The 23,543-nt window shown below is 41.5% G+C and overlaps 1 protein-coding gene across 1 annotated transcript in view; it reads left to right on the top strand.

Annotated features, from left to right (window-relative positions):
* The window catches only part of LOC308125735 (cadherin-12-like), a 160,091-nt gene that overhangs the window by 69,898 nt on the left and 66,650 nt on the right, over positions 1-23,543 (top strand). Inside the window, exon 3 of the mRNA XM_080489695.1 lies at positions 20,251-20,545. Coding sequence (XP_080345821.1) covers positions 20,251-20,545 — 295 coding nt within the window. The remainder of the gene's footprint in view (positions 1-20,250; positions 20,546-23,543) is intronic.

Genomic DNA, 23,543 nt, shown 5'->3' with positions numbered 1-23,543 from the left:
TTATTGCAATTTAGCAAAGAAAGCCCAGAGGGTTGAGCGGGGTTAATGTAACAACCCCGGTGCACTCACAATTAGATAATGGCGAGGCCTTTTCCTGTGCTGAGCAGTGATTATCTGCAAAAAAAATCTGCCGTTAATGGTGTGGCTGTATATCAAGCCAAGCTGCTTCCTCTCACCCTCTATTAAACTCTCCACTAGAGCCTTTTTTTTTTCCTCCTGCGAACATCCCGATAGTCTTCAATCCTTCTGCATAATAGCCATAAATTGCCATTTGACGTATTTTTCTTCAAGGATTTAAAATATTGCGGCCACATAAAGGAAATGCGCCCGTCGGTTTTTGATGAGTGATAAACGTGACAAGTGTCGGAGCAGGTGCAATCAAAGACATCTCTCACAGCTGCCGACTAAACTGCTGGGACTTTGACTGGATGCCTCAATTATATCTGGAGCGTACAGTGCGTCACTGAGCGGATCCTGTGAAAGCATTGCATACAGTACGGGGCTTCAATTTGTAACAAAAACAAACATGATTCGTGGATGAGATCAGGGAGTTGAGAGAGAGAGGATGCATCAAGAGTCTTCCATGTTCAACCGATGAGGAAGTGGACGAAGTCCACCGCGTCTGCTTCACAGAGAAACTCATACCAAACCTATCTCACATGTGGTAAAGGGTTAGTCAAGAACTTAGTTACTTTAGATCAGGGGGTGTCAAACGTTCAGCCTGAGGGTCAACACTGCCCTGTGAAATTGTTCCATTTCAAACTCAACCACACAAACTAATTAGTCAGAAGTGGTCAAATATAGACACTATCAATCCATCCATGTGTTCATTAGGTCCACATATCTAAGTTCATCCAGCTCAGCTGACCTACAGGCCTCCGCCCAGTCGGAAGTGCCAGGTGGAACATCCATGGCAGGCAGACCGGGGGCATGCCCTGTCGGTTGTTTCTGTAATGAAGCCAAACACATGCGCTGACACGAGACACTATAAACAATAACAATGGTGAGTGCGCAGACAAACGACCAAGTTGGTTATTACGGCGACTCGCAATTATAAAACTACCGAGTCATGACACTCTGGAGGAAACGTTGTTATTGTCCTTCTACTCGTGCATGTGAAGAAGAACTTTTTACTACAGTCGCGGTGTGCATGAGCAAGAGCAGCGTTTAGGAAAAGTCGCATTATTCCGTGGAGACAGAGTCTGAGCACTTTAGAAAAGTTTCACCTTGGGAGCCGTTTCCCAAAATTTGCATTTTCAGATTTTCAGTGTCGTCGAGTATCATTGTCATGTAAACAGATATTCCACCTGAAACGTCTACATGGGATTTTAATCAAATGTCCAAACCACCTCAATGAGCTGATTTCTAATTGGAGGAGCAGCAGCTCCACTGAGTCGCGACAGATGGAGGAGTGAAGTCCACCTCTCTGCTTAAACTCAGAATAACTACCATTTCCCAGTGTGGCCAATGGGGGGGTGCGAGCAGAGCCATGCCTGTACAGTCAAACAGCTTTCGAACGGCACCTGATCTGAACAAATCCCTTCATGTCTACAATCTCTCTTAGGTTGCTTAGCAACATCATGCCTGTGCACGTACATCACCCACTAAAAACACACTTTAAACTTCACTGTTCTGCCGTTTTACTGGTGAAATCTTGCCACAATAGGAGTTGAAGTGGAAAAAGTAACATGACGAGATTTTATATAGAAGCCTGAAAGTAGGGTTTCTCTCAGATCTGGCTTTGCAGTTCATCATCCAAACAATAACATTCCTTCTTTTCCTCCTAATCTCCCATTAAGACTCCTCAGCAAAGGTTAGAGGGAAAGAAAAAAGCCTTACTAATTTAATAACCTTGTTCTTTATTCAGTTGGTATTTTACAAAATATCACATTGCATCTGTAGGCAGGAAAAACAGCTGCAAAGGTTAACAAATGCTATATGGGGTGGGGGGGGGGGGGGTTTCTTAAGGGAAGAAAGGTTTTTTTGGTCTTACAACAAATTAGTTCTTGAACAACTTTCAGTAACAAATTCCATTAAAAAAATCACGTTTTGATTGTATCGATGCTGCGGTAGATTGTACCAAGAGGGCTGGAGCGTCGAGTCCCGACCTTTCTGTGTGGAGTTTGCATGTTTTTCCTTGTCCAACAACGATTGAGTTCAGTCGTTTGAGGCCGATTGGTCGACTCCACGTTGGCTGTTGTGTGAATGTGTGGTGTGACCGTCTGTGCGTTTAACCGGTCCCCCACCGGTCAGCTCGGGGCCCGCTGCGACCCCGAGGTGAACGTATACAAGAAAGATGGACGGACGGAAGGAGGAGCAGAAGATCTCCGGCTCGTAGCGTAGCCAAGGAGCATCAACATAAACATGATACGATTGCAGATTGCACGAAATTTCAAACTCATTAAGTTCGACTAAAACATTAAGTATTGAAAAATGGAAGTCATTATTTATAGATTATGTTAAACTGCTCTGACCTTATAGAAACCAAACTAGACTGAATGTGGCCGCTGAGCGGAGGTTTGACCCCACTGATTGGGATAATCGCACACGGAATACATTCCCTACGTGTGTCACAACACAGAGCATGTGATTGCATGCAGTGTCATGCTCCAGATGTCTCAGTTTTGCACATGTGCAGACAAAAAGGTCACTTATTTACATATAAGTCAATAAGTCCCTTTTTCTGGAAAAGGGCAGCTCGGCTTCTCCTCCAGCTTGTTTATCCCCCTTTAGCTTCCTGCCTGACACGGAGTGACCATCCTCCTCTTTATTGATGGTCTCTTCCTCCCGGTCCCACCCCACACCTGGCTGAGATTTATCGCCGACGCGGAGCCCGCAATTTAATCTTTCAATGAGGACCTATAAGAAGGACATAAAAACCTTTTCAACAAGACTTACACACCAGGGCACACAAAGAGTGATCCCATCAGCTGACCATATGAAATTTACAAGCCTTGCTCGCAGCGGTGGCCCGTTCCACGCCGTTAAATACGACTCGGTTTAAATGCTCCTGAATTTAGCCGCAGAGCAAAGAACCTAAAGATCTCTCGTACAAAAAAAGAAGCCTGTTTACATGCTAGGATGATGGTGATGATGACAGCCGCAGCTGTAAAGCACTTTCAGTGGGACCGGCTGCGAGGCGAGGCGGCAGCTGATTAACATCTACTCACAAAAATCACAGGCTTCATAACTTGATTGCTTTGCACTGAGCTGTGCAGATGTCTGTCCACTGACCTACAGCTAAGTGCAGCTCCAACATGCAGCGTCTGAGCAGTGTGACAAATAATCTTGTGGATTTATCCATTACAGCCATACAGCCATGTCCAATACTGTGTGTGACATCGCAACACTCCAACCACGCAGTCACAATACACTGGGATTTTTAGTTATTTATTTTTCCCAAGAAGCATACATATTTACACTATGAGGCTGGTGTCAGTTGGTGGAACTGATTATTTTCCAATCAATATATTGGCAGTTCCATCCTCCATCTCTCCCTGTCAATTGAATTGTCTTTTGGCAAGACATTAAACCTCAAGTTTGTAAATACTTTGCATGGGAACTGTCACCACCACTGTGTGTGTGTGTGTGTGTGTGTGTGTGTGTGTGTGTGTGTGTGTGTGTGTGTGTGTGTGTGTGTGTGTGTGTGTGTGTGTGTGTGTGTTCGTATTGATACAGCAATGACATAATGGAAAAACTGAAAATATATTGTGTAACTCTAATCTACATCATATTTTTAGGTCTATTCATCTAAAATCATATTGCATATTGACTGTTTACACGTCAATGTTTGAAATGAAAACACATAGTTTGAGTTTTTGTTGCAATAAAGTTTTGTGTTTCCATGGAAACGTCGGAAACGCTGATTCGAATGTAGTCGGTGTGCCGCACGACAAGTTGGCGCTGTTGGTTGTTTTTGTCATGAAACCACACACGGGTAGAGAACAATGTGACATAAACATTAATAATGGCGAGTACTCAGACACTCATCAAGTTGATTTTTTTAATTTCAGGTGACTCAACTCTAAAAGTCGCAGGGGAATATGGACAGAGTCATGACCATCATTGTTGTTATTGTCCATCTACTCCCGTGCATGTGCAGAAGAACTATTTAAGACAGCCATTTTCCCTGTTTCCATGGAGACGCAGTCAGAGTGTTTTCAAAAAGTTGCATTTTCAGTTGCTTCTGACACCCAAAATGCTCCAAAATGTTTCTGTTTTCCTGCAATTTGAGATCACTCTGTTCTGAGTAGTTAACTGTTTCTGCTGGTAAAGACGCCAACTAATGTTGACAGGGAGATAGAGTTCTGGGTTTAACCCCCTGTGATACAAATTATAGGATGAGTGATGCGTCATCTAAAGGAGGGTTCATCCTGTTGGTAAAGAGCTCCTTACTTACTGCTTTGCCTCGCCGAGTCAACTCAGAATATCAGACAACAAACGTGGGGCAATTTGAAAGCGTCACGACTTCTTCCTTATTGGTTCCCACAGAAATTACCCATAATCCTTCATAATAAAAAAAAAAAAACAACCCACTAATGTTTCCACTTGGCTGCCAAGAAACTGACATCGTTGGGTTCAAACTGAGGTTTGCAAAGACATAATGAGCTTCTAAACCAAAATCCTTTAAACCAAGGTTTCACGGTTCTGTCCTAAACTGCTTCGTATCTCATTACAACACATTGTGTCATTATTCTTTCAATTATTTACGAATACGACAAGCACATGTTTACATGCGGGTAAATTAAGTCCCGGACCCTGAAATTCCTTGAGAAATGTATTGCCTGTGCAACTCACTGTCCCTATATGCAAAGTAACTTGAAAGGATTGCTGGTGTGAAGATTATGCATGAAGTGTGTCCAAGGCTGAGCTGCTCGTTAGAACATATTAGGAGCTTGAGAGCATTTATAATTGTAATGTATGTTGATGATGAATGTTGCAGAGAATTGTGAAAAGAACAGCTGAAATCAAAGCTAATGATGCCATTCATCTGTCCAACCGAAGTAAAAATTTTCATATTTCATCCCCATACAGTAATGGACAATTCTCCCCCTCCTTCCTGCGAAACTGCCTGGATCATATTTCCAAATAATGTGCTGATACCCCCAATCAGTATCACTTACCAGCATGGTCCACATTTCCTTTTACCCTCCCATTTGTGCGATGACATTGATGAGCAATATTGTTCCGATTCTGGGTAGAAAATTGCATTCTGTATGTTGTATCAATATTGCTATATTGTTTAATCAAGTGTGATATGAGAAACGGGAACTAAGGCTTAACCCTGGTGTGTGGGATCAATAACAATCATGCGCATTAATTCAATATGTCAAAGATAAGGTTTTACACTGTTATCTGCAATACAAAATATACACTATGGCAACACGGTATTATGTAAACCTGTGATTTGTAATACTGGCGAGAGAAGTTGTTGGCTCCTTGTGTTTTTGTGCTTTTTGATTTCTGCCATGTCGCCACGAGATGACTTAAGTGAAAAACTTTCTCGATCTCCTCTATGCAATTTTAAGTAGCGTCCCTCAATAATGTGAGAGATTCTGTGTGGAGCGTAACACCGAATGTAAACAGGATCAACGTCCAGAAAGACCACAAATCTCCAAGACCCCTTTTACACGACGACGTTTCAAGTTTTTGTTTCAGATAAGTTTCGCGTTTGCACAGCAACATTTTAAAAGTGATGTTCGTTTACAAGAAAATACCCTGTTGGTTGTTTTTGAAATGAAACCACACACACACACACCCACACACACACACACACACACACACACGTGTTCAAAAAAACAACACGCTATGGCAATATCAACGGTGAGTACTCAGACATTTGAACGGACAGACGACCCAGTTGGATTGTTAATATAGTCACTGTCAACTTTAAAATTACCAAGAAAAACGTACAAATTAAGTATTGTAAGAATAAAAAACATTTATAAAACTACCAAGACCCGGGAGAACAGGGAGTTACGACACTCCGGAGCCCAATGTTGTTATTGTCTACTTGCACATGTGCTAAAGGAAATATTTACTATTCAACATAAATCAACATTTGACACCCAGTACTGCACAAAGGAGATGAATCCGTAGTTGTTGGTCCATCATTTACCCTCAAAGCAGCTTCAGCTCAGGATTTGAAATGCTAGACTGTTTATGAATGTCAGAAAATTTTAAAAAAATACCAGAAAGAAGGAGCTTCTATGTACTTCTTATTATTGGAACCCCAGACATTCTGCTCAGATGCGATTGACCATTATGTCACAGCTTCTAAATACCATAAAAAAACACACAAACATAAAATTGCAAACATGGAAAAATTTAATTATCTTGCAAAAATTGGGGGGGAGACAATTCTGCAGACATAAAAGGGTTCAGATTAGGGCTTAGAATCATGCTTCATTTTCTTCATTCCAACATGGAACGTTTTTCAAAGTTCTTTTCATTTCCCAACATGCAGCTACAGATAAGAACACGTTGTGGATTTAAGCATTTCAGTTTAAATAACTATGAAATTGATGACTGAATAAGATCACTGCTGAGTGCAAAATGTGAATAAATTCAAAGATCACCAAAGCAATTCAAGTCATTGTTATCACATTGATGCCAAACATGGTGACATGAGCACAGAAACGCAATCTCATGATAAGGTTACATGTATATCACACACAATTGTCCACAATGAAAGTAAATATGCTATTCTATTGATTTATTCAAGAACCAAAAATCAGTTTGAATTAAAAAGAAAATATATGAAGTTGAGGTCTTCTATGGATGTAGTCTGGTTCACATCTTTTAATCTGTTCATGTAAACCCAAACAGGATTGATTACGCTCTAATCGGTGCTCTGTGGGCTATACCCCCCATTCTTCTTCTTTACCCTGAAGGTAGTTCTCAATACACAACGTCTGTATATTTGGGGATGATTCAATCAGCTGGAGAGCATATATTCAGCCAGACAGCAGTACTATATGGTGGATAAGAAGCACGGTAGCTACTACACATTTTTGGGAACTTTTAGCCGTCTATGATGAAACTGCAGCTCGGCGTTTTGACTCAAGCAACATTTATCTGCACTATTTCACACTCCACCTGTACAGATGTCAGAAGATTGATGAATGCCTAATTACACAGCATCACATGTACCATTACATTCCGTTGCCATGCACCCACACCTGTCAATTTTCTCACGTATACGTTTCCCCGAGGTTGCATATCGGCACGTAGAGCCTCCTGTGTGAGCTTTTTTTTTCCCCTTCCTCCCTCCATCCCCATTACCAGACTGAGGCATGACACAATCCAGATAGGGAGCTGGGAGCTGTCAGCAGCAAAGAAATGGCTCGCGAGCCAATATCGATCAGCTATAATAAGCTCCTGGTATTTGACAGTGTTTTTTCCCCCCCCTCCATCAGCTGCACAGACCAGCAACACCAACTACCTGCAAAAACTTACCATAAGCAACCGTCATGACGCGGCGTGTATGGTGTGGCACCGGCCCCGACAGTACGCGCTTGGGAAGCCACCTACAATATGTCAACACGCCAACATGCTGCCACTAAGTCATCACACCGCCGCGCTGGTAGGACAGTGGCTGAATGGCTGTTGGACTGAAAGGTGGCTTCAGACCTCATAATGAATAGCGGCATAAAAATAAATCCAAGGCGGCAGCAGGTGACGGATGCACACAAAGCCAATGACACATACTGAATGATACCCATAGCACGCTATTGCTGCACCAGCAGTTCAGGAATGGGTTACTGTTGTCAAGTGAAAAATACCAATAACTATCTCAGTGAATAACTTAATCCATACAGACAACTTCTCATTTGAATAAGAGTGTTCTAAATCTGGCAGAGTTACGGATTTGTAGATGCAGGTTCGCCGAACCATTCGAGGAACAATGTCGACTCGCTAACAGCAAAGAGTTGCGGGCTTTGATATGCATTCCTGAGAGGAGCTCCACATAATCCCGGTCACAGAAATCCAATTACAGCATTTTCTACAGAGGTTGGTTACGTTCGCCACTGAAATCGCTCAAATTAATCAATATGCGGTTTTACTGCATAGCCAATGAAGGCTTGCATGCTCCAAATCCTGCGACGAGTGAGGGGGAGGGACTCAACCGTCCTTCCTATGGAAGACACTCACTATTCTAAAAGGTATAAGACAACTCCACATACAATGAGATGAGAAGTCAGTCAACACAGTCCTCGCTACCACTTGGTGACTCGCTTCAGTCAATACAAGTATATTGCGCTGATGATTAATAGGAGATGAGCAATGGGCTTGCCAATACTTATTTTGACAACACTGGTGGTATGCTGGCTCACAGGCTTCCTTGTCTCAGCTGTTCTCGGGAGATCAAGACGGTCCGCGGCTTATTAAGGGCCCACTGTGAATCCAAATACATCTAATTCATCAAAACAAGGCTAAGCAAGAGGCCCAGGCAGTGTTCAGACTCGTGGTGCTGTACTATGGCCAAGATCAGGACCGGTTTGAAGTCACTGTGGTACATTTAATATCAGACTCGCAGTTTGATATCAGACTCGCATCAAAGATGCGAGTAAAACACAAACTGGAGAGCTGCTGTGATGTACAACCTGTTAGAAAACAAACAAAGAAGCTGTGCGCCGAGCTAATGAAACACAGTGCATGTTGGATTACTGTGGTGGGATTATCACAAGCTAACAACTCGGGGGCAGCCCATAAAATGTGTGAATAGTCAAAACAAGAGCAGCAGAATTCTTCCATTATGTACAGCACTTAAAATATACTGAGAACTAAAGGTTTCTAGAATTTGTATCTTTGAAGGCACGACATGTCATATTTTTATTAAATTTAAATCAATATAACAGAAAAGAACGACACCAACAGCAGTTATGATGTTAACATACATACCAAAGTCTGCCCCTTTTATTCTTGTAATAACAAGTCATCACACTGTGATTCATTTCTGTGATAAACAGGTTAGCACCATTTAATTGCCTCAACACTGCCACCTAGTGTACAACAGAGTCATGACAACTTTCCCTTTCAGTGACGACATTATGTTTTAAGACGTTAACAGTGACATGCAATTTGAGTTTGATCGATTTTGCAATCCGACAGTAGACTTGAGAGTCCCACGTATACAGCTAGTATTATAGCACCCAAATCCTAATTATCTTTAAAATAGACATGGGTCACTGAGAATGTCTCTTAAAAAAAAAATGGTCACGTACAGAAGGAGGTGACTAACCACAAAGTCAAATGCAAATATTCCTTAAATATTGTAAAGGTGAATGCATTTTAAGGTATAAATGAACAATATGATTCAAAAGCCATGTCGCATTCTGCTCTTTAATAAGACAAGTAGTCACATTGAGCAGAACCGAGTGGAACTTAAGGCTCAGGACTACTATAGAGGGCTGCGTTTTCAAGTGGGACCCTCGGGAAAAATTACATGCCCGCCCCTGACCTAAAGCGTAAATGTAGAAGGTTTAACACTGCTGATGCAGAGGTTCACTACTTTCATTGCCTCAACTGTTTTAGAGACGGAGGTAAAACTGCCCAATGGCTGAAAGGGGAGAAAAGAAAAACACTGAATTTACCCAATTGAACCCAAAAACAAGAGTTTCAACAACCTCATATTAGAAGTATTTGACAAACGTATGAACTAAAATCTGCATTATGAAGATACCTGAATGAGCTTTGCTTGTAAAATTGTTCATGGCCCATTTGGCATGCAAGAGATGAATAAAAATAAACTGAAACAGAACTAAAAGAGGAAGAACACATAAACAATTTCAGATAAAAGGCTTCCCGAAATTAGAAAAATATTGAATCTGACCCAACATTTGTGATGAACATGAATTTCTATGTCTTATTTTCATCTCGTATCACGGGACAGCAGATTCAATACATTTTTGGACTTTGAACATTGCATCTTTAAAATGAAGGAACAGGAAAATCTTTCGAAGAAGCGGCGACCGTATCTGTTGGTTTAATTTGCGACGGGGTGCCAGAAGTCAGCATATAACCACAGAGACAGGAAATCAGTGGCTTTAACATTTATGAGATCCCTGTCTCCAACGGGCTTATCAAAATGTCTGATCCACTCGTTGTACACTCTGCCGCGGACCCTGCAGCCTACTGGGAGGTATTTTTCTCCCTCCAAACTGCGTCTTCTGTTTTGATGACATACGTTGTCCCGAACACATCGAGTCCTAGTCTGACTTCTGTCATTCTGGCCTCAAAAAGCTGCTTCATGTGCACAGACATGTATTCACGCAACACCAGCGTTGTAGTCCAGGGTAAACCCACTTCCAAATCTCCCATGATGCACCACTCAGTGGTATCTATGAGCCACATTGCTTTTTCTTTTTTTTTTTCCCCAAAAAGGATGATTAAGCCACGACTCACCCTAATGCCTCTCATTGGCTTGTGCTCATTGCATCCATTAATTTGTCTATACCCACTTCTCCAAGGAGAACTACCGTAATTTCCAGACGTATTTAAAAGCCGCACCCACCAAGTTTAAAAAGAAAAAAGATGAAAGTTCATAGTTACGTGATGCACTTGAATGCATCACGCAAGTATCAGGCGTGAAGCTCTTTAACCAGTAAAAATCCATGAATTATCCGCATCGTTGTTTAAGCTGCAGGGTTCAAAGCATGTCAAATAAGTAGCAGCTTATAGTCAGGAAATTAAGGTACACCGTTGCACCAATCAACATACCTCCCCTCGTTCTTACCGTATTTCACTTCCTCCGTCGCCATATCCAAGTATGAACAAGACCTACAATCCTCTTCTCTATGGCACGGATTTTTGTCACAATATTCTGACTTGACACAAAGAGGGTTAACAACTTCAAAACAGAAATTTGTTTGCAAAACATATGAGCTGTGACATCAAGGCTTGAAGGTCTTTTTTTTTCCACACTGCGTGAAAAACAAGTGATAAAAAATTAATAAATCAACTCCAAAATCTGACGGCGCGAGTTTGGATGTTGACAGCGGCTTTTGTTCTAATTCCGCCCACACAGGTTCTTTTTACAGCCGTGTCAACCCTGAGCAGAGCCCCTCACTAATTACGCTTATCATGCAAGTTTGAGTGAAAGGACATTATCGCCACTCTATGGAGGCAGAGCATCATTCTGTCGCCGTGAGCCGGCCCTCAGCCCTTACGCACGTCTTGATCTACTTCAGGTTATTAGCAATACAATCACTGCAGCTCCTCACACGCTGTTTTCTTTGGTTCTCAGAAAGGTGGGAGCCGCGTCACGGGGAGAGGAAGATTTTCCCGGAGAAGGTTCTGGTCATGATTCCGTCTCATCTATTGAAAGCGATGGGTGTTTTGTGGTTTAGACAAAGCCCTCGTCTTCCTCCTTAATAAATGAATCTTTTCATATAATTGATTACCATTGTAAGCATAATGGAGTTTTTAATTAATTTCAGTCAACTTTCACGTATAATTAATGGAGGCAACGTGCCCGTTCTTTTTACACATTTGCATTTCTTTTTCAACCCTAATGGTGCAATCGTGAATGAATGAATGTGCAGGTACCTCTCCTGGGTACTATTGAATAAACTGCAAATGCTTTTTTTTTTTTTTTTTTTTTTTTTTAATGCTAATGCATTGGAGAGGCTGTCTTTTATTCCCACCCACAAGTCAAAAGACAATCAAATGTAAACTCATATATACAATGCACTGAATATATAATGTATGCAATCATACGAATGTGCAGAAAACACAATTCAATAAATGGGATTTTCTGATGACTGATGATTATTGGGGCTTAGGGGCATCTTACCCATGTATTTATTGTATTGAGGGTATAACATCTATATAGTAATCAGTGTTATTGTTCGTTCCTTTAACAATTTCTGTGCATGTGATCCAACCGAACAAACAGAAAACAAGCTTATGCAATGGAAAAGCAGAGCTGGACTGAAAATAACCTTATTAAAAGAAACCGAAACTTTACTTCCACAAAGTACAGACTCCTCTGTGAAGTGGTTGCCATGATGTCTGGTGAAAGTGTCGTTGTCACAGATGACAATCGTTCCTAATCTGAAATTTCCTAAAACTATTAATCTTGGATTATTTGTTCTTCTTCATTTATTTTTAATTCAGCAGACACACATTGCGGACCATTTGTATGGGATTGCATAAGGCTGCACACAGGTGTCAATGCCGTGCACCTCTGTATGCATCCGGCCCGGGATGAGTTTTAACTAGCAAAAGGCTGCAGATCCTATTTCGGCCGCGCTGACGCAACAGTCCATCTGTGGCCGTGAGCTCACCAGTAACAACAGCAGCATTATTTTCCTGCTCTTTTCCAGGAGTGTAATTGCATCGGACCAATGGGATTAAATGGTATGACAGTGTGCGGCGTCGTTCTTGTGGGATTATCCGGTACGAGCGGCGACGCTGTCGATCATGTTAGCAAAGACCGCCGGATTACAACAAGACGGATGACGACGATTACACAAAACGGCTATTCTTGTTGTAGGATCCCCTGTTAATATCTAAAAAAAAAAAAAAAAACACAGAGTGGGTAGGTACACACAGAGTTCTTTCAAAGGCTGCCAAACCTGGAAGCACAACCTTCCTGGGAGCACCCGAGGGCAACAAGACTTTTAAACCACAATGCTGACAATGGAAAAAAAAAAAAAAAAAAAAAAGGCCCAGAAGAAAGTGCTTCCTTTCATTTGGCTCAAGGAAATGCAATCACCCTCCTACAGGACCGTCTCTACTCTGCTCATGAAAAACAATCCAATGTTCACTCAAGAATGTGGATTTTTACAAGCGGAGAGAGTTGTATAAAAACATCAAAACACGGCGTTGCTTTAAAAAATTTACTTGAAAGAAAATTGCCATCATGAAGTCATTCGATTGACGTATGTGTTGCACTGTGGTTACGGATACTGAAGTTAGCGAGGTAACTTAACGTAGCACCGCATCTGTCTAGGAACAACGACACAAACATGGCGACTAAAATGAGCAATTATGACATTAGAACCAAACACAATCGAAAATGGCGTGAAAACAAACTGCTGCCACTTTGATCACGACAAATCACAATTTACAAGTTCCTACAAAATAGACAAGGAGCGAATATATTTGGACTGTGTGACAATGTGTTCGGAATTGGTACTGAATTTATCAAGCTTACCAGGTAACCTGTCAAGTCTTACAAATCCAGCATTTAGTCCACACCAATCATTAGTTTTTGCATATATTGGTAGAATGCCTGGCTCTCTCATACACATTTGTTCTATATATTAGTTAAAATATTTCCAAATAACTGTTTTACTGAGTTTTTCCAACGTAGGCCACAGAGGTTTTTTTTTTTTAGCCTCCAAAAAAAAAATCTCGACTTTGATTTCCGACTTTTTCCGTGGCCACGGAGGTTTTTTTTTTTTTTTTTTTTAGCCTCCGAATTTGTTTTTTTCTTCAGTGGCCCTAAAACTCTTCCGTACGTTTGTCACCCTCCTCAACCCCCAGACGTTTTGGGAATAGCAGCCGCTTCTTTATGCAGCAGAAGGAGAGACGTGAACTTGGATTTTCTTCATCATTAACAGTCTTCGTCATAAACAGGCTTCGCCCGGAGACGGAAAACCAGCCAGGTCCGCTACTGGTCATAAAGGTATTTATTCTGGCTACAGGAGTATCTTATCTGTAATGCAAAGGCGTTTTATACTGCATTTCTGCATGATAACATGGTTTCTGTATATAAAGTTACTGAGGGGTGGATAGAGTCACACCAGCACCAGTGAAGGCCCAGGTCTGAAATGCACGGCCCACCACCGCCTTTTATATAAGTCAGTGAACACAATTTCCATTTGTCTTTGTTGTAAATGTGATTGGTTATAATTCGGTCCTATGGCAGTTGGGATCCCTCACAAATTTGCCTATTTCGGATTTGGCACTTTCTGAGTCTATTTAAACAACGAGGGACTAAAACAAGTGTAGCTTCGTGCTCTTAAGCCCCGTTTCCACAGTGCCCCTTGGTACCAGTGCCGGTCAGGTGGGGGTTGACTATCCGTAACCAGACCCGTATCAGTGCCGCGTTTCCATTACACGGGGAACGGTTTGAAATGTAGGCGGGGTTATGAACGGTTGCGTAATCATGCAGGATGTGACGCCATAACGGGAGGACATTTTCACAAAAGTTTCCCGATTGCTGCAGAAGAACTGATTGGAAATGGCTGCTTGCTGGGAGAACAGCGGTCGTCACGGACCAATGAGCAGACGGCAGTGTTGAAGCTCCTCCCCCTCATATCCGGCACATTGTGCCTGGTACCCCAAGTGGAGGGGCAGCGAGAAATGGTTACCAATGGTACCGGTTGGTGACGGTTCTGAGTCAGTGGAAACGCACAACAACCGGTTCCGGCCTGACCCGTACCGGCACCAAGGGGCACTGTGGAAACGGGGCTATAGATGCTGTGTCAGCATGACAGAATCCATCATAATAAATCATTCAATGGAACACTGGAAGAGGCATGAATGCAGACACAGGTAAGGAGTCCAAAGAGACAATCATGATGACTTAAATCCAAGAAATGGAACACGAGAAAAACATGCATCAGCAGCCATCAGAATATTTCTCATCATACAGCAGCATCCGACAGGAAGCACGAGACCGCAATCAAGCCAACTTAAAAAAAGACAACAACAACAAAACAAAGTGCTGATTAATAATTGCTGACCCACATTTATATTCTCTCAACACAACCTCCCACACGAGCGAATTATTGCAACCACTGCAGCTTGATCACACATCGACAAAGTCTGATGATATAATCCAAGGAATGTGAAATCCGCAGCTAATACGAGGTAATGAAAGTAACTTTTCTCCCACAACAAAAAACCAAGTTCTCTGCAACAAGCCAGACAAAGAGCAGAACACACACATGCACAGACCACAAAAAGGTTGCTATTTCTCCAACGGCACACAGATAACCCAATCTGTGCACGCTCATGCATGAAATCACTTGCACACTGCACTATTGTATGCACAAACAAACAATAGTATGCAAACATTATATGGGAACACCAGAACAATACCTGCACCTCAAGGCTGGGTGCAATTATCACAACCAAGCATGAGAAGAATAAAGTAAGAGTCCTACCTTTTGTAGTCATAACGCAGCCTTGAGTTACTTTCTTGCTGGTACAATAGCACCACAAACACAATCCAATGAAACCACTTGCACATTGGTACTACTGTATGCACAATCATGCATCAGTATGCAAACATTGTATAGAAGCGCAGGAGAAAACTACCTGCACCTCAAGGCTGGGTGCAATTAAACTAAGCATGGGAAGAATAATGGAACAGAGTCCTACCTTTTGCAGTCGTAATGCAGCTCTGGATTCTTGTCCGAGGGTTCCCAGGACTTTCCAAGCAGATATCCAGAATAGGTCATGATGTTCCATTCCAATTCTCCTCTCAACTCCAGTGTTGGTGTTTAGGCCTGTTGCGATATTCAATAAATCAATTAATTGCACGACAATTAAAAATGAGCTCGATAAGTTTGCCAGGCTGGATAATCTTTCATTCACCAAAGACTGTGAGCGGCGCTTATTATGGTGTTAGTGTATGGCTCTCACAGTTTAGTTTTGTTTTGGAGAGTTGCCAGATTTCTGAGCGTTCCAGTGGAAAACCCGGTAAGGCTCACTGTAAACGGGCTTTAACATGTCGGGGGGGAAAACAGCCAATCTGGCAACAGCAGCCACCAGAGTCGCAGCGCTGCATACGCCATCAAAATGCGAAGCGTCACGACAGAAACAAATGGAAGACAGCAGCTCCACCTCTGTCTCCACCATTAATACTTCATCTTCGTATGGTTACCGTACTTTCCGGACGACAAGCAAATACTTTTCCTTTTTTTTTTTTACATGCTTTGGAGGACGACTCTGCTTTTTAAGGGTTAACAAGCTTCATGCTGCTGATACAGGGTGACACGTCAGGTAACTCCAAAGCTCGCAGCAACATATTGAAAAAAAAAGAGGAAATATGAACTAGTTCATTTTTGGAACTATGAATTTAGAACTATGAACTGAAGTAGTTCATATTAAAATTTGTGAACTGAACTTTGAACTGGTTCATGTAGAAACTGAACTTTCCCAACACTGCCTGTCAATCTCTCTAGTGTGGGGAGGCGGGGCGCGTGGCACATATGCCCCGCGAGGAGGAGAGGGACAGATAAGGGGAGAGAGAGGTTGTTTTGATTATTTATTTTGGATATTTACAATATCCAGCTGGTCCTTGAACGCATCATGAGAGGCAAATTAATGCTCCACATTTGCAAAACAAGTCGACAAATGTTCAAGGTATTGTAGTCCGCAAACAGCAGTGATGCCATTAGTGGAATATATGAAACAATAATCCAAAAAGCTGGTCATTTGGTGCCATTTCCATCCTCTTTCTCCACCTGTTTTCCAAATCAGCTTACCTGGAAGTTCAAGAAAGTCTTGTTTCAGACTCCACCTCTGCTTTAGTTTGAAATAGTAATCACATCTAATGAGTGTCATTGCCTTCTGTAATAATTTGTTTTTAACGCACGGTTAAGCTTTTCACTTTCTCACTGTACTGACATGTTTGTCTTGTTTGAGTCGTTGAGCCAAAGAAACTACCGTCCAATACTTTCCAACTCCGATGTTATGGAGGATGCAGGATATTACTTGTAAAGAAGCACGCGTCTTGTTTTTTTTTTTTTTTTTTAATTCAAGAAGAGACATTATTGACTGGACTTTTTCAGCAGTTGCTTAATGGAACTATTTCTCCTTCTGCCTGTAGATGTGGAGGTGTCCTCAGGCTGATTAACTGAAGGTGTGCCAAAACATTCATGGTGTGTTCAGTGGAATCTAGGAAACGGGAATACTCTAATTATATATATATATATATATATATATATATATATATATATATATATTAAAAGTCCAATGTTTTATTATTATAATAATACGGGACACATGAAAAAAACATAAGCCGGCATGATTATCATAAGAATTATGAGAACTTTGGGGGTAAATGAAACCGCTCATGCATGACTGGGAAGCATTTTCCTCCCTACTGTTGACCCACCGCATTCTTTTGAATGCATTTACACGAGGTTGACTTTGGTAGGTTTTCATTTAAAGTCATGGTTTTGCTTTTTTCTGACTGAGTCCTCAATGGACCAGCACCAGTGTGATGCCAGCGATTTCTGCATCCGCGACCCTTAACTGAAGCTCAATCTGACAAATCACTTTGAGATGGGATGGTTGTAAATGAGAAAATCTGGAAATCTCAATCCAGAAACAACAGGAAATGCTACGAATTTGCACGTATATGTATGAATGCTTCCATATGTGACCTGTCATAACACCTTAAATTGAAATCTCTCAGTACTTGCTGTTATGTAAAACAAACTAATTATGACGGAACCAATACAAGGCAGTATAGATGAATGAAGCCGGCCGTTTAGCATAAACAAACCATTTCCTGCATGAATTTAACGCTTAGTTTCCTCTATTTATTTGAGTTGACGGATAAATAGAGTCAAGTCTGTATTGCACTTTGTTTTAGTGTCAGACAATCTCGTTTTGTGGAGGATAAACATATTGTTTACATTATTCATACGGGCAATAAATAAACTTCTTGCATTTTATGCTCATTGCAGAAAGTATTATCGGGAGTAATGTCATACACTAAAAATAATTCGCATTCATTTGAATAGCGATGAATAATGCGCCGTGGGTGGCGACGTTATAATGCCACGCTATGCTTGTGTGAACTTGACAATTTGCACTGAATCACCAATTACCCCCCCATGTGTTTGTGCATCAGCGTGTGGCTCGGGCTGTTTTGAACCGGAACGTACAGACAATTTATAGCCCGCATCTCATATTTCCCCCGGTCTCTGTGGTAGACGCCGACATTGAAAGTTCAGAGGAAAATAGTCTACGTGCAAATGATGTGTTTAATATCTGCCAGTGGGATGTCTGCAGCGGGAGAGACGAAGAGACTCGATTGCATTAGGACAAAACCAAAAGGTGTAATGACGGAAAAATAAGCATATGCTCCGCATTCGTTCGTTCGTCGGGTAGTTGGCGATGCAGGAATGTGATGTTTCCGCTTATCGCTGCGGTTGGCATTGCTCTCAAAGTTTAATGAAAAATGTGCAAATGATAGTTGACAGGTTTTTTGGGGGGCTTTTGAGATAGAGCAAGGTAAAAAATGCAAAGAGATGATTCATTTTATTGAAAAAAGAAGTGGAACGATGAGTTGGGATTGCCTGTAATGTCTATTTTGGAAAGTAATGCACTGATAACTAATTGCTATGATTGCACTGATGATGCAATTGAAACTAATGAAGTTACGAAAAGAGTTTTAAAGATGCAGGGCGGCTGTCTCTCTTCATCCCAATTCGTCCCACATTTATACGACAATGTTTTCAAGTGAAAACGAAAAACTTTTGTTGTGTTTTCGGGGTCAGTTTTTCAGAAAAGTTGACTGAAAATACAACTTTTTGAAAACAGCTCCTAAGGTGGAATTTTAACAATGCTTTGTGGAAACAGGGGAAAACGCGACTTTTCCCAAAATGCTACTACTACATTTGTGCACGACGGTTGTTGCCATTAGACCTTCTGCACATGTGCGAGTGGAAGGACAATAACAACAAGTGTCATGACTCCCAGTCCATGTTCGTGGTAGTTTTATAGTATATAGCATCCAATTTGGTCATTCGTCTGTACAAATGTCCGCGTACTCGCCATTGCTAATGTTTATAGCGTATTGTTTTCTGCACGCATGCGGCTTCATTACAAAAACAGCCAACAGCACCCACTAGTGACGTGGCACGCTAAGTGCGTTGTGTTCAGTGGAAATGAATGTCTTTTTCAAACGTTGGCATGTAAATGCAAAAGCTTTCTGAAACGAAAACACAAAAACGTTGTTGTGCAGCCAAAGCAAACTCTGAAACGGTGGTCTTCCAGTCCAGCATGCAAGTGGTGTTCACACATGTGTGTCGGCATCAATGAACACACGTGGAAGAAAGAGTAATGATTCTAAACAGACCAGAAATAAGACCACTGAAGCAAAATAACTTTTAACTTTGATGAAAAGCACACATTTATCTAAACATAGCATCTACTATCAAAACATAGATACAGTATATAGCATGAGAGTGGATCTAAAATCAGACAATGGAAGTATCAACATTTTGGTATTGATCTCCACATCTTTACTTGTCCTATAAATTCAGTTCCAGGAGCTCTACAAAAAAAAGGCCCAAGAGTCCATTGGGGATTGTCGAAATGCAGGTGACTCAGTTTAACGTATCAAAGTGCTTTTTGACGGAGTGAAGAAATTAATCTTCGCTGCCCCGAGCCAGCTGGGGTAACTTTGTCAACCTGGCTCTGCCTCAGCGCTTAAAATATCTGTTCTTGTCTCCAGGAATAAAACTGCTGTTCGACAGTGTTGGTGAACATTTTATGCCAGCAGAAAGCAGGCAGCGATCCATATCCATATACAGTAATGATCGCATTGCATTAGAGCTTTTTAATATTTAAAGGGCTTTGAATTGTATGACTGAACTCTGCAGTGAGGTAAACATGACTATGTGAATAGGCTTTCTACCAGTGGCCCTGAATCTGTTTGCCTCGTACAAAGAGAGCTGCCATGGTCCTGGGTCTGTATTAACAAAGATGTTCTCTGGCTGGATTTGAGATATTGTTGCAATTGTGCAGCGGGGCCTGTCGTCACAGCCTTCCTTGTAAGGTGAGAGCATAAATAAGGGTCTCTCTCTGCGGAAAACAAGTATTTACCTTGAGTTTCTTCCAGTCTAATCCTTCTCCCACTTCGAGAAAAACTCCCGTCTCCGATCAGACTGAGAGTGGAGATTTTTGAGTCATGCTCGGATGGAAATGGGTGCGCGATGTTGAAGAGTTATCACTGCAGCATAATTGCACTGCGAGAATACATTATTTATGAGAGATTTAGCCTCATTAATCTGTGAAATGTTCTGAAAGAACCATCATTTTATATTTTTTTCTTCTCATGACTTAGTGTTTTGCAGATTTCTTGCAGAGAAATGAATTTGCTCTTTGATGCGCAGTCAGTTTCCTTCACTGCCTTTGTGAAATAGTCCTCCTTGACAGTTCTTCCCCAGCGCTTTCAATGAATCATTATCAGTGCCAATGTTTGCACTCAACCTGTCTCATTTTTTATTTTTTATTTTTTTCCCCTTTCTCCCTCGTCTTTTTGTCTTTCAGCTGCACACTGACCTCGATCAGGGGGACAGTGCCGTGAAGTACACTCTCTCGGGGGACGGGGCTGGCTCCATTTTCACAATTGACCAAACAACGGGGGACATCCATGCCTTAAGGAGTCTTGACAGGGAGGAGAAGCCTTACTACACCCTGCGCGCCCAGGCCGTTGACATCGACACCAATCGGCCCCTGGAGCCCGAGTCTGAATTCGTAATCAAAGTCCAAGACATCAATGACAATGAGCCAAAGTTCCTGGAGGGACCCTACACAGCCAGCGTTCCTGAGATGTCACCAGTAGGTAAGTGACCAGCCTGAGTTAACTACAGCGAGGAAAGTCAATAGTTTCTTTAAATGGAGCCAAAAGTTTGTTTTCCTGTCTCGAAGTGGAGAGAACTCAAGTGAAAGTTCATTTTAGGAAAGTCACGGGTACAACCAGAGGGGTAAAACCTGCCCCGCCCAACAGATTCTGACATTTCAGAGAGCCATTTATTTTTGGTGTGCCCTCAGTATATCTCACAGCTTTGTCTATACACACACACTCCCCCCCCAAGGGAGAATAGATCAAGGTAATTCACCGGGAGAATGGTTCCTCTTGATGTGAATTGCAATGAAGCCCTCAAAACTCCAAAATCAGCAGTCTCTAGAGTACGGCAAGAAAGCGGGAACAACACAACATCCCCCGAGTGAGCGCTCTAAATCAGAAGACACACTGTTTACTGCAGAATGAGAGAGATGTTTTCAAGTATATCAAAAAGACATCTCCAGCGAGGTTGAAAACAAAGTGCAGGGATAAGACTTTAAACACCACCCGCAGATGATCAATTACCTCACTGACACAACTAATTACTTCTCCTTTCGATGATCACATTTTCCTAAACGAATCCAGTCAAATATTTCAAAGTTTTAGCTCCTGCTAATGTACAAATTTACATTATAATGGTTTTACATCACACCAGTCTATAATAGTTCAATCTCCTACAGAGAAGCCCCCACTTGGCTCTACGGTTCTAAGCATCCCATATCTGGACTTTATGGTCATGAGAAAAAAAAAGGTGCTGAGCAGATCATTTAATTTATGAGTGGAAATTGCCTCGTTAGAAAATTTCAGTCTGGCTTCAGATTGCGGCACAGCACAGAGGCTGCACTCCTCAAAGAGCTTAATGACCTTATTTCAGCAGATTATTCTGGCCTCTCATGGTATTTAATCCTTTTAGATCCTCATGCAGCTATTGATACTGTGGATCAGTCGTTCCCAACCTTTTCTGTTTAAAGCCCACTTCCTCCTGGATGTCGATGGCTTCTTCGATTTCTGACTTACCAAACAATTACAGTGAAGCCAAATACTGGCAGACACATACAGTTTCCCAAATCTTTTCTCGATTCTAAAATCTCTCTTAGTTTTATGTGCAAATCTCATTTAGTCTATATTAAAGCAGGCAAAGGCTCTAACTGACTCTTTCTCGTGTCCCTAAAACCCCAGATTGAAACCCACTGCTGTACATAATTCCATAACTTCTGCCTCTGACTTGTTTGTTCAATTTCTATATTAAACATTAATTTTTACTTTTGTGAAACGCTGTTTTTCTGTAGAATTATTATTTTTTTTACTTCTGGTGTACCTCAGGGAAACCAGAAGAATATAAAAATAAAAATTTCTGAATGCTCCAAACAGAACTCCCACACCAACCAGATTATGTGGCCGAACACCAAAATTGATGTATCGTCACATTTCTGACTCCAGCACTCTTTCACATCATGCCACACACATAACCTATTCATGAAATGAAAGCAGAGAGACTTCACAGGTTTGAAGAATATAAGGAAACTGCATTTACAAGCAGAAACCTTCAAATAACCTTGGTTTCTAAAGGTTATAGCAAAAGATGCCTCTGAAGAGAAGCGACCAGGAAACCGTGACCACAGTCGTATCGCCAGGATCTCCTAAGACCTTTATGTCATAAAGAACCTGGAGATTGTTAAAGTATCAAAAACAACTTGCAAACTCAATACATTCCCTTTTTACTAAATCCAACATGTCCAGGCTCCAGTAGATAAAGAACATTGCCGTAACCAAAATCAAAATTCAAATAAAACAGTAATTCTTTACTGTCACTTTTGCAGCAATTTAACAAGCATCCCCTCAGTTGATAAATGCTTATGTCTATATAAAGCTAAATATAGCCTGTGGTCCTCTGACAGGTTAATGATTCCTTGAACTGGATTGAAAACCAATGAGCCAGTTCTCTTTGAAAACATTCCTATTGAAAAGTGTTTTTTTTTTTTTTTTAATATGATTTGTGTTTTCTGGTTTCATTCAATGGGCAGTGTCTTGACTGTTGTTTTGCGAAGTTTTACACCTTCAATAAAAGCAGCTGGATGACATATTTTATTCATAAATGAGACTTAATAACAGCCTCTACTTCTAAAGCCTGTAACAGTGGCACACAAAGTGGAGTGGGGACCATCGGGGTTGTGTCCGTTAATGTTTCACGGTTCCCCCGAGGAGACATCTTGCATGCGTGAGCCCAGTCCAGTCCTGATGGTGCAAAAACTACGTCATGTGTTCATTTAGTGGACAGCCTCTTCAACTGATAAGGGATTAATCTGCTAATTGCAAACCGGGGATATAATGACAATAGAAATAATTCCGGCCTGAGTGATTCTGAAACTTTTCAGGACAAGGGTAGACCTGAATTCTTTCTGGTTTTATTACATTTATCAGGAAACATTTGTTTTGAGGAAATAAACATGAAGGATAAGAACATCTTAGAGGACGAGATTGTGATCATCATAGGAACTAAAGAGATTAAGTTGCGATTCTCAATTCTTGAGAAGCTTTTAGATGAGTCTTGATTCGGATTGATTCGTCTGCGTGAGCGGCTCTCGGGCTCGTGCAGAACGACATTCATTCGAACGAGGTGTGTCGTAGCAGGGAGATCTTTCAAACTTTCAGGGCAGGGACTCTCCATTAAATGTTTCTTTTGAGGGGGTTAAAACCAGGTTGCATGAACAATCAATCCTCCCAACTTCTGAATTAATCACTCCAGCGCCGGGCTGCAGGGAGCTGGAGACGATCCAGGCTCGCTATGGGACAGACAACCGCACACGCCTTCACAGAAATTTAAAGTGGCGTCGAATGCATGAGCTTGAATTGGAGGAGAAAACCGGACGACCTGGATAATGACTGAAAATGACACTTTTTGAAAATCCTCCCTGCGAATTATTGAAATACTGTTCTTAGACACGCACAACAAGGCTGTAGTAGATAGTTCTCCTACGTGAATAGATGGACAATA

Source organism: Lipophrys pholis, assembly GCF_963383615.2.
Source record: "Lipophrys pholis genome assembly, chromosome: 20".
NCBI classification, from domain to species: Eukaryota; Metazoa; Chordata; class Actinopteri; order Blenniiformes; family Blenniidae; genus Lipophrys; species Lipophrys pholis.
Note: the sequence above shows the minus strand (reverse complement) of the source record. Positions and strands in the feature narration are given on the sequence as shown.